Source organism: Taudactylus pleione, unplaced genomic scaffold, assembly GCF_031769625.1.
Source record: "Taudactylus pleione unplaced genomic scaffold, aTauple2 ptg000061l, whole genome shotgun sequence".
Lineage (NCBI taxonomy): Eukaryota > Metazoa > Chordata > Amphibia > Anura > Myobatrachidae > Taudactylus > Taudactylus pleione.
Window position 1 is genome coordinate 7,205,306 of NW_028284463.1, and position 13,483 is coordinate 7,218,788.

The window sequence follows — 13,483 nt, forward strand, 5'->3', positions numbered from 1 at the left end:
AATTGAGAGTTGCGACTTTTTCATGTAAAGTACTTCCTAGTTTGGCTAATGGTGAGCTTGTTGAGTTTGCAAACTCACATGAGTTTTAACAGTGAGAAGAGAAAACTCACTTTCAAACTCATTCCTGTTTGGTTGTAGTTAATTTGCAAGTTTGAAAAAACAGGTTAAACTCGCATGATTTTGCAAACTCACCCAAACCCGATTCTTAGTAAATTTACCCCTAGGTGTTAAAATATTTCACATTTAGAGCAGTAATGTATTATATATCCATTTTCATACATTTTATACTATACCATAATAGCAATACCAAACACCTCTGATACAATTGAAGAATTTATTTTCCTTTGATGTTATAAAGTGGCACTGGGTATGTGTTTTCTTTTAATGATAGTGGCCTTTGTAGGAGCGTTGTCACTCTTAATTTACATTCTAAATATATTTTTGAAAGTCACTGAGATTTTTAATTGGGAATATAATGTCCCATTGATAGTAAATCTGATTAGCAGCCTCTGCAGCTCAGAGTATCACAGTAAACATAATTTCCCTACAAGGTGTCTAGCAGTACAGTATCTTCTACATTGAATATTGGACTAACTGTGGTGTATTCATACATTTGTGTATTGTGGAAACTACTGCAAACAAGAAAAGCATAAAAGCTAAATATCTATGTTGACAGGAATTTGTCTATGTTCCCAGTATAACAAAAAACCCCATCTTAACTTAAAAAAAAGTTTCAAATCTGCATGATTTTTTTTTTAATAATCATATGATACAAAGACTATACAAAATTATAGTGATAATAGTGCATTAATGTGATGACAGTGTATTTAGCTGTCAGCTTTAGATGGACTTTATCCTAAACATTTTTCACACAAACTGTTACCATCAGTAGTCTCAGCAAAGCCCCTCTTACATCTTTATTTCGTAGACTGTAGATTAGAGGGTTTAGCATGGGTGTAATAACTGCATACAATGCTGTAAAGATTGGTTCTAGGACATTGGAGTATTCTGATGGTGGCATCATGTACCCAGACACAGCCATCGTATAGTACATAATGACAATGGTGAGGTGGGATGAGCAGGTGGAGAAGGCTTTTTTTCTGCCATCCCTAGATTTTATCTGCAAGATGACCCTGATAATTTTAATATAAGATGTCACACTGAACATGACTGGAAAAAGTCCTAATACCAAAATTTCCAAATAGATGACAATATAAACGTCTTCACTGCCAGCACAAGAGATGTTAATTAGAGCTTTAGCATCACAAAAAATCTGGTGTATTGTCTGTGACTGACAGAAGGACATGTGTGAGGCTGGGATTGTAATCACAAATGAGTTTAGGAATCCTGATATCCAAGTGCCAGATGCCAATAAGGAGCAGTGTTTTTTATTTAAGATATCATGATAGTGTAAAGGATCACATATAGCAACATATCGGTCATATGCCATAACAAATATTAGTAGATTCTCTGTGGAACCAACCAATAAATAAAAGTACATCTGGGTGAAGCATTGTATGAAGGACACTGTATTATTTCCAGATAATAACATGTACAGCAGTTTAGGGACAGTAATGGTGGTATAACAGATATCTACTAAGCCCAGGTTACAGAGAAATAGATACATGGGGGTGTGTAACTGATCATCAATATATATCACTGAGATTATAATAGAATTGATGAGTAATCCAAATATGTATAGGAGGAAAAATACACAGGTAATTAATGCTGTATATCCAGATTTTGTGGAAAATGGTATCAAGTTGAATGCTTTAATATAAGTATTGTTCTCCATGCTATATTCTGGTTAACCTGCAAATAACCATTATTACTATTAGTGTTTACTCTGTTGGGGACATATTGTTGAGTTAGAGTTGAGCAAGTATGTGGTAAATTGTATTAATTTGTTAAAACAAATATGAAACAATATAAAATATAGAAAATAAAATAAAAATTAGAACAACATAAATGCTAAAATCGGCCTGCCCTAGGTATGTGCTACATGCTAAGTGCAGCCCTCATGGTAAATAAAATATGTAAAAAGTAGAAAAGCAGAACAATGAATATTACCTACTAGATGACAGATTTGTTGCTAGTTTAACGCTGAACTTCCAATGGCCTAACTTCTGCAAAGTCCTGCAGATGGACGCCCTCTGCATATGTGAAAGCAACACTAAAGAGCTAGTAACTCAGTATCAGCAGCTCCCTGTGGGTAAAGCAGTCAAAAAGCAATAAAACAGACTAGCAGGAGAGGGAAACCAATATACAGGAAAGGACTGCATATCCCTAGGCGGTAAACAACTGGAGGCAGAAAACCACAGCCATAATTGGTGCTCCAACTACTGCACATGAAACAAGGGGAAAATGTCAACACAATTACTGCAGCACCAGTGGCTCTCCACCAGCAAAAAAAACTACCAGCTAGGCAAAGGCAGATCCACATGCCAATACATTCAAATACCAACAGGCCTGTGTACCTTTAAGTAACAATGCATGTAAAATGCAGTATCAGTAGAATATCAATAGAATGTAAGCTCTCATGGGCAAGGCCCTCATTTCTCATGTGGTTCTCCATACTTATACTTTCATCTTCTCCTTACTAGCCACGAGGACACTTAGCACATCATTAATTACACCCAATTATTTATTTGAGTGTTATGATTTCTTTTGCAACAATGTGTATACTGCATGCCATGTACTTGTCCTGCATTGTAATAAACCTTAAGTCACTGGTTTCTTGTTCACTTTTTTTGTTTATGTACTTTGTTAGGTGCTGTGGAACACCACATATATATAAAAGATAATAATAATAAGCCACAACACAGTGTACAAGCCAGCAACCACAGCCAATCAGCACACCAATCAAGTGAATCATAAAAGAAGGAAAAAACAAAAGGCATTACTGAAAACTTCACACAATAATGTGGGACAGTGTACAAAAGTACAAGTCTATCAAAATTACTGCCCCGCTGGAAAAGACCTTTATCCGTCCAGGGTAATCTCAAGCCACAACTGACCCAGGTGACCAGTAGACAAAAAATCCACTTTTGTCACAAAACAACCAAGGATGTGGGCAGTGTGATAACAAATTTAGGCTAGCAGAATAGCAAAGCATAAATATAAAAACTACCACGTGGCCACATACAGCATAAAACTATATACAGGGTACATGCATAATACACAGTATGAAGAAGTTAGAATTACCCTACAACCACCATACGACAGCACCACTGATCCAGGTATTAATTTAATAGTATAAACACACAAAAAGAAGAGAGTTCCCAAAAATAAGCACACTGGTGGGTTGGAGTATACTGATTGATATTTAAATCATAACACTTTATTAATACTTCTTTAAAATTATAAATCAATTGGAGAACTAATTACAAGAAGTTATTTTTTTTTAAATGTAATAAAGATTGGCAAACCATAGTACAGAAATTATGCATTTAAAACAAGGCTATGCAGTACCAACATGCCTATTATTAATATTTTTTTATCAGACAATAGAATGTAAGTGTATATTATTATTATTATTATTAATAAATTCTCATTAGATTTTCCGGATCATATCTCATATGTATTAGTATAAATTCTGATTGTTAATCTATATATTAATATAGAATAAATATTATTCTAAAGCCGGTGATTAAGCAATCCAAACTGAATGTGTATTTCTTGTTTGCTGTATCAAGCAGTATTTTGTACTACTTAGGTAATAATTATATTGCTGTGCTACTACGCTTCCAAAAGTTTCTATTTTGGAAACTAAGTAGCACTGTAAGTATTTGACAAGGAAATATTTATATTTCTTTGTTAAACAAAATTGGCTGCTAAAGGACCTCTATTACTTGCTTCATAAACTCAATGTTGGAATACTAGTTGTGTTATTATAGACAGACTGCCTGAAATATGATAAATTATCACAAATTTATGTTCTGTGCATTATATCATAAGATTAGGTAACTGCCTTGAAAAACTTGTAAGCAAAATGTGCATCAGAATTAGGCTTAGCACTACCAAATGCCATCTTCATAACTGTTAACAGAGAGCCATGTACTGGAGCTGTGGGGATATATTCTCCCTGGACCAGGTACTAATAGTGACAGCCATGTATAAAGACACCCAATATAGGCTGAAGAAAGGTGTGGGGGGTGACTAAGCAGTCAGTAAGTAACCTAGCAGGCCAATCACAGGAATAACTGAAAGGGGATATGCATGGATAAAGTTGACTGTATCTCAGTACCCAAAACCAGACCCCCACAACAGACTGCAAAGTTTGCAAACTAAAGCATGCAAGAAGTAAAACAAAATATGGGTAGAATAAATAGGTGGCAAAGTTTGCCACTGAGTACAGCAGCACACAGCCCAAACCATGTACCCTCCTAGTAAATGTAAGTACAAACAATATCACATATAAATGAGGGAGAAAAAAGACACTGGAACTGTACCAAAACAAAAACTCCTTAGAGTCCAAAGTGTAAGTAGGAAGCACTACATGGAACCGACCATCTGGGAAATAAACTCTCTCACAGGAAAACCCCTCTACCCAAAGGAAACCATAAAGGTCCCAGAGAAGGGAACATATGTCCATAATGGATCATGCGTTAAACACATGCACCAGATGTAGTCTGACCACACTACTGCACCGCTGGAGATATTAATGCCAAGTACAGAGAATAGGAGCACCAATGTGAACTATCAACAACTGCCAAAGCACCGCAAATACAGTAAGCAACTATAGAGGGGCATGCACCATGCCGTTGAACACTTGAGAGCATAGAGTATCATCAATTATCACCCAACAAGTTTGTGAACTATAAATCAGGCACATGTGGGACAAAGATGTGGGCAATAAGATTAGCCACAGTAGCTGAGCAGGCCAAAGTGTGGACAGCCACTACATACACTATCCCATCATGTATCACTAATCAGGATAAATGCACCAGTATATGCAGGAACCTCAATAAAATAAACAATGAAGCAAAAACAAGTGTGGTAATGAACATCATGGCACCAGGCTCTCTATTTTTTTTTCTATTAAGGAGAATTTTAACAATTGCTTCCTTTAGTGGTGTGTGAAAAATGCCTGTCTGCAAATTGCATTGAGGTATTTTTGCAAATACAGGGCCAATAATGTCCATACAACATATTATAAGCTTGGTTGAGGCAGGGTCCAGATCACAGGTGGTGGGATACAACATTTGGATAATTTTGGCAATCTCTTTTACATCCTTTTGGTTAAGCTGGTACATGAAGAAGGGTGGCTTACAATAACAGTCTTAAAACTTGGTAATCCATTGATGGCACTGTGGGGATTCAAAGCCCAGATGGATGATACTGTATCTGCAAAGAAGTTTGCAAACTTGTATTTTGACACGGAGTGGATTTCTTCAAGCAACAAGCATGCTGGTTTGCAAAGTGTCTCAACTGTATAGAAAAGTTTATATGGCCTATTGTTTGTTGCTGTGATCTAATTTGTCAGGAACTGTTTTATTATAGGTGATCATGGATTAATATCTACTTTTACAGTAGATTTTAAAATACAAGTTATAAGCACAGTATCTCCCCTTTACCTGTATTTTAAATTTGGTACAATAAATACCATTTTATAAATGAAAAGTTAATATTCATTCTCCATCTTTCTTTCTTTTTTTTTTACAACCTTCTCTTTCCATGTGCAAGACCATCTAATTATAATCTTTGTTAATATCTGTAACCCAAAACATCAATGGTAAATTAACCCAGACCCTTAGATATCAAATGGAAAAATCTATTAAAGGATATCTGACAACTTTTAATTATGATTATTAGCAAAACAATTATAATCAATATTAGATCTATGTAGAATTATTATGGATATAGGCACTGCTAATCACATCAGTCACTGTTACCAAAACAAAATAATACCAATTATGCTATAACAATATTGGGACACCACTGCTGCAAACAAACTTTACTGCACAGTAATTTGTAAAACTTTCCCACATTTTTCAAATTTTATTTCTCAATTTGAAATTATGTTATGATGATGGATAATATAGCTTTTAATTAGCAAAATTGATAAAGGTTACATTTGAAACAAAAGAAGGACAGCATAATAAATACCCATCAACAAATCCTACTCTAAACACTCCTTAATTGTGTCATATATACTTTTTTATTTTGCAAAACAATTCGTTATTGAGTTATAACAACACCCCATTTCCCCCAAAAAAATTCCTTTTATTAATACAGAAAAAGTAAATAAACTGGGAAAGGATTAAAATATATAAATATATAGATTAAATAAATCTGATTACCATCTAAACAGGACAATTTTGATATTTTCTAATTTGCTAAAGTAAACTAATGGAAAAACAGCTAGAGAAAATGAAGGAGCTGATAAAACTAAGACATTTTGCTAATGAATGTCAGACTTGTAGAACAAGTTCTTTATTCACTTTTCTGGAACCAAAGGGTTTGCAATAACTTGAAATTGGATCACAACATTTTGGCAACCATGCTTGATCCTAGGTTTTAGTCTTATTTAATATCTGTCTTTCCAACTGGTACAGATCTTAAGAGATGCAAAGTGCTCCTGGTGATCAGGGCACCACAGTGAAACACAATTTTGATATCTAGTCATGCTCAAAAGATTTGGGCAAAATGATTGACACTTCTACCATCTATATGTTACAGTAAGCACCAATAGAATGGTTGAAGTGATTTTGAGCCCCTTGTACAAACTAGCTATATTTTACTTAAGCTGTCCTCCCCCAGTAGGTATAGTGCTCTAAAAGAGTGTTTAGCACAGCCTGGAAAATTTCGAGTGATCAGCATAGGAGGCTACTTACAATAAATGTGGAAAAACTGATGTTCATAAAATTTAACTACAAATTATCTAAGGAATTTCTTTGCCACAAATAAAAACAAAGTATAGATGCTTCTGTAATGGTTGATTCCATTGGGGGACGAGCTAATATTGTGTGATGATGATATTTACACTGATGAAAGTGAAGATGAGGATGTTAATGGTTTCCTCCAATTGAGATGATTAACAACACTGTTAGCTGTCTTAATCTCATTGGTACCTTGGTTTGTGGGGGCCCAAACAAACCAAGAACTTTAGCCACAAAAGAGGTAGTCCTTGTTGCTGACGTGCTTGGTTTGTTAAACTGTGCATGTCCTTTTTAATATACAAAATAATGGGAGGGTCCAAGAACAATTCCATCTTGCACCACTTTTCATTATGGGCTTTGGCAATATGTATGTTTGACAGACAGTGTATATTACTATACTTTACTGGGGTGTTCATGTTCTTTTGTATCTTGCAATGACATCCATCACCAGCTTCTCATCCAGGTGTATAGGCCTCATTTCCTGCAGCTTCTCAGGAGATACAGAGTAGTAGCATCAAATTATATAATCATATAATGAAGTATTAATTATCATCTTTGACTAGGCATTTACTCTGTATTGAAGAGGCATTTGATTTGCTGTTTGGATTGTTCCCACTTTAAAAAGCCCATTGGGATTCTGGATACTTGTTTTTTAATAGTGTTTTCCATGTATCAGATTTATTTTTCTTTACAGTTATATTGTATTAGTACAGCAAACAATCAATCAATTGAAATATATTTCAGCATTAGTGGTCCCCTAACTCCCACACAAGATACAGACAGTCACTTTTATCTGCCTTTCCATGAACACAGCTGCCTGGCTCTCTCATTGATCATGAAGAATAAAATTATGTGTATGAAGAATAAAATCAGAAACAAAATGTCAGTCTCTGTGTTCTACTACCATACAAATTTAAATTTAGAACATTTACGCATGTATGCAAATGTTCTTAAAAACAAGTTGTTATTATCTGTTATTAAGGCTATTATACATGTATCCCCACTATTGTGTTTTGATCACATAAATGTGGAGAAAATAAATTACTTCTTAAACATCTAGTTATGCATACAATCTGTATTTATTAAATATTGTTGTCACCAATGTATCCTTTCACTAATACCCCTATTATACCAGAGCTAAAACCCGGGTTTTTGAAGGGTTAACCGGGGCAGCTCCCTGGTGTAAAAGGGGAGAGAGTTGGATCACCGGGTCGAGTGACCCGGCAATCCAACCCAGGTAACTAGCAGGGTTTAATATGGGCGTAGCCCGTGAAACCCTGCTGTGAGAACAGCACACTCCGGGTCACGATGACCTGGAGTGCGCTGCTAGCCGGCCGATTGGCTCGGCCTCAGTGGCGCTTGGAGATGACGTCATCTTCAAGCAACCACTTTCACTCTGCAAACGCCGGGTCTATGCAGACCCGACTGCGGTGTGAGCGGCACTGACTCGGGAATATCCTGAGTCGGCGCCGGCAAAATTCCGGGTCTGATCCGGATAGGAACTTTGTTCCAACTGTGTGTCAGACCCGGAATTTAGGTGGAAAAGGGGTATAAGTGATTCTGATTAATATAATAGTTTACATCAGGGGTCAGGGAACTTTTTTACCTTTTAACCCAAAATATATTTAGATACGCTGACGTTACCCCCTTGATTTGAAGGGAAGGAAATCATAGAGTAGTTATGCCCCTGTAGTAGTGCCCCTATATAATGCACCTGTAGTAGTGCCCTCATATAGTCACCCTGTAGTAGAGCCCCCTATAATGCCCCTGTAGCAGTTCCCCCATATATTGCCCCTGTAGCAGTGCCCCCATAGTTATGCCCCTGTAGCAGTGCCCCCATATAATGCCTTTGTAGTAGTGCCACATATTGTGCCCCTATAGTAGAGCCCCCATATAATACCCCTGTAGCAGTGCCCCCACAGTTATGCCCCTGTAGCAGTGTCCCCATATAATGCCCCTGTAGCAGTGCCCCCATATAATACCCCTTTAGTAGAGCTCCCATATAGTGCCCCTGCAGTGCCGCTTGTACCAAGAAAAAAAAAACACTTACCTTAATCCCCGCTCCGTCATCCGCCACCATCCTGTCCACCCAGCTGATCCTTGGAACTACGGGAAAGATGTCATGACATCTCTCCCATCATGGCCATGGGGAGAGCTGGAAGCTGGAGTTCAGAAGAGAACTCCAGCCTCTGGATAACGCGGTGCTGCATGGAAGGAACTGGGTGCCTGCTGGTAATAACATCTCAGGGGGCATCCGGCTTAGAGCCTCCCTGCAGCGCAAGGCTGGAGGTCACTGATGCCACACCCAGCACCAGTGACCTCCATTCCTGGGGGTAATGGATGGACAGCCGGGCATGCAATGATTAATATGCATGCCCGGCTGTCCATCCATTACCCCCAGGAATTTCATTTTTACCCCATTTGGGATAATTTACCCCTTTTCCCCGACCAGTGGTTTACATGATATTGTGCTTCATTTCAAATATAAATTAGAGCATTATCGATCTTATATTGTAACAAACTGCTTTTTACCAATGATTTAGCAAAATACTACAAAATTAAAGTTACCATCTGCTGAATTTCCACTAAATTACTGCTGCCTTAAATAATATATTAGCAATCATAAGCATATATATGATAAGATTTAATTTAGTACTATTTATTTTACTATGAAGATAACTTTCATTGATATGTACTAACATAGCCCTATTTGTAGAGATATCTAAAATTAAGTCATTAAAAGCCTACTACAGGTATGTTCTATTTTGTGATACTGCCTCTGCAATATTATCTTGCACTGTATTAACCTTTTTTTTAAAAAATCTCTAAAAGGTTATATACATGAACATTGCATATTTAAACTACCTGGTAGATTCTAAAAATATTTTTGGTTGCTCTTATTATGTTTCTGTGGTATTGATACATTAGTCTATATTTTATGTTCTAGCATTAATCTCAGTTTTATAGATTGAATTGTTCAACACATGATTTTGACAAAATGTGTCTCAAATTTCACATATTTTCACCTTAATAATAAAATGTTTTGTAAAATAGGAGTATTATTTATAATACAAAGATACTAAATTTGTCTAAAATACAACCCTTTTCTCTACACTTATTTAAACTAATATATAATAATAACTTAGATTAGACAAACAACTTGCTGCAGCCTTTGGCCAATATTGGCAAAAACAATATTGTGAGCTGTGGGGTGGTTTAATATGGACTGGAAATAAATGTTACTGATATTAATAATACTAATGGAACAAAACCAGGCCCCAATTAAATGATTCTACTGTAGCTATTTTTATCAATTTTAAAGAAATCCAAAACCAAAGCAGAAAAAACCCAATACACCTGAGAGTGTTTTTGCCAAAACCAAAACATGGGGGTCCACACACATTTCTCATTCTTACACCTTCAATTAATAAAAACATTTGTTTTACAAACACAGGGGTCTATGTACTATGCTTTGGAGAGAGATAAAAAGGATGGAGATAAAGTACCAACCAATCAGCTCCAAGAAGATAATTTTTCAAACCCAGACTGCAGATTGAAAATTAGGAGCTGATTAGTTGATACTTTATTTCTCGCCACGTACATAGACCCCACAGCGACCAACCAGAATGTGAGATTAGTTATAAACATACTTTCCATACATATTTATAATTTTTTACAAACCAAACATTGCTGATTTGCACATGATCCCTTTAATGCAGAGATGCAAGTTTCCGTTTGCAAGGAAATGCTGATATTATCCTTTTCGTTTAAATACTAAGGGGCACCAGCTGAGATGAATATGTGATTCAAATTAGTAGAAAAATTCAGTTTTTATGGAGAGTCTAACAAAAATAAAAGTACTTTTAAAAGTAATTGTACAGTGTATTATTCCATTAGTGAACCTGAAGTTTAATACTTGTTATGTTTGATCGGGTGTAAAGCACTATAAATAGTTGTTCTTCCACCACTGCCCATTCATAGAACAGGATTGGGGTATAGAGCAGCCAGAAGCTGGGTAATCAGATCATCAGGACACAGTAATACCCCATTTCCACCTAAATTCCGGGTCTGACCCAGAGTTGGAACAAAGTTCCTTTCCGGATCAGACCCGGAATTTTGCCGGCGCTGACTCGGGATATTCCCGAGTCAGCGCCGCACACACCGCAGTCGGGTCTGCATAGACCCGGCTATTGCGGAGTGAAAGTGGACACTTGGAGATGACGTCATCTCCAAGCGCCACTGAAGCCGGACCAATCGGCCGGCTAGCAGCGCACTCCAGGTCTTCGTGACCCGGAGTGCGCTGTTCCCATAGCAGGGTTTCACGGGCTACGCCCGTGTTAAACCCTGCTAGTTACCTGGGTTGGATTGCCGGGTCACTCGACCCGGCGATCCAACCCTCTGCCCTTTTACACCAGGGAGCTGCCCGGGTTAACCCTTCAAAAACCCGGGTTTTAGCTCCGGTGTAAAAGGGGTATTACACAAAAGAGAAATGTGCTCCTTGTGCAGTCAGTGACTTGTCCTATTTTCTGATTGTGTAACACTAGACAACATCACATGTAACAGGTTCAGCGTTATACTGTAAGTATAATAGGAAATAGAAACAAGCAGGAGTCACACACTGATAGCTCTGAGTGTGACTATAATATGAGGCTACTGGGTAGTTTGTGTGGGTGGAGTGTTGTTTCAAATGCACATTTACATGGTAAATAAGGTTTATGCAGCCAATTAGTTTCTTTTGATATTAGCTGATAAAACATTTCCGACACAATAGCTTAATGCTAAAATATTCAGGGTCCTGCACAGTATTTTTGTGAATCCCAAATGAGTTATTTTAAATCACATAAAGAGTCTGTGACCATATACAGTAGGACATTCTCTTTTCTGCAGTCAGTAATGTGCTCAGCTGTTGCATCTACAGGTCTATATTAGGATGTGCTGCACCTTACTGTAGTATTATTAAGGTTAGTGAGGATCACAGCTGACTGGCAGGGACAAAAATAATTGTACAACAGATGGAATTACACCTTATAAGGTTCCATTAAAATCACACATTATCTCTGTAATGTAGTCTGTATACAGTCTCTGCATTCACCAAACATCTGATATGGGATTTACCACACAGACATTGCAGATTCCTGGCTGCATAAACCTGGTACTGTCCCTGCTGTATGAACCTTTCTGTTTCTTCATTTGTTTGTGTTTTTTCCATGTAATAAACCCTCTGCTTACATTTATTATGCTTTAATCAGCATGAAATTAAATCTTGTAATATTTATACAGGTGTATTTTTTTAGATATTTAAATCTTCCACATTTTATTAGTTGTTGCCCGTGTGTTCATTTTGACAAGTATTTTAAATTTAATTGTAGTACTTCAATAAATGTCCTTGAGAACTTGAAGTCAGCATGCCTTTAACTATTGTATGTAATATAATATTCTTGGCTTAGTAGGCTGAGTGAGAATGTGTTATACATAATAATGCCATAAGTTTGTTAGAACCTGTGTTAATTTTGACAAGGATTTTAAATTCTTTAAAATTGAACACAGATTGACACTGGCTGTTACTACTTAATGAAGCTTAGGGCAAACATATGTTGTGTGTAATCAGGATTTTCAGACATTGCATCGTACAGTGCTGCTCAAAAAAGTTACATAGGAAAATAATGGTCTCATCCTGCAATCAGTTTTATTTTAAATACCTCTTATTTATACTGCTTAATATTTTACAGTATATTTACTTTTTAGAAATGTCTACTACTGTGGCTAACAGAGAATAATGTGTTCTATATATATATATGTGCTTTAAAAAAACAATACTCAAAATATTTCATGCCACACAGATATAACCAGTTACATGAACATTGTACATTTGTGGATTTATCACAACTCACCTGTAAATAAGAATTACATAATGTAGGACACAGGGAAGGAAGGGACCTTACTTATATACTGTAGTGTAGATCGCAGGACAATGTGGCACATGTTAAGGGGTTACTATGGGGACTCAAACAAAAATGATAATATTACATCACCCATATACTCTCCCCTTGTGTTTTAATTATAAACTTTTAATAGTTATGACAAAACTTTCCATTCTATCTTTCTGTACATTACAGTTTTAGACAAAGTACTAAATAGTGCAAATACAGTTTAATAGGTAATTCAAAATTACATTTGTTAGTGTTGTTAATTAAAATTATTATTGATTTGATTTATTCTCCAGTTTAATGTTTTGTCTTGTAAAAATGTAAGATTATTTAAAAATGTTAATAGTGAGAACAAAATATAAAATAATGAAGTTTACCTATTAATGAAAATATAGAGGAAAAAGTATTGCATTCCCACTCTTTCCCAAATTTACATTCACAAGTGAATCTATAGTACAGTCAACAATCTATTTTTAGGAACATGAACTGAGGAGGAGTTGTGGAAAAGTGAGTGTAAGCACACATGGTGATTATAAAATACTATGATCTGTTGTGCCACTACAAACTGTCCTAATATCTTCCATCACCTAAATATTACATTACTCAACTCAACATCAAAAAGACAACTAGGAGGAAAATGACTAAGAATCATGTTGGTGTGCTATCCCTAATCGC

General features: G+C 36.3%; 1 protein-coding gene across 1 annotated transcript; it reads right to left on the minus strand.

The window, feature by feature from the left end:
• Positions 1-856: 856 nt before the first annotated feature.
• Positions 857-1,795, minus strand: LOC148534981 (olfactory receptor 5V1-like). The gene has a single exon (XM_088464853.1). It carries the CDS (start codon positions 1,793-1,795, stop codon positions 857-859), a length of 939 nt encoding a protein of 312 aa, XP_088320979.1.
• Positions 1,796-13,483: the final 11,688 nt, after the last annotated feature.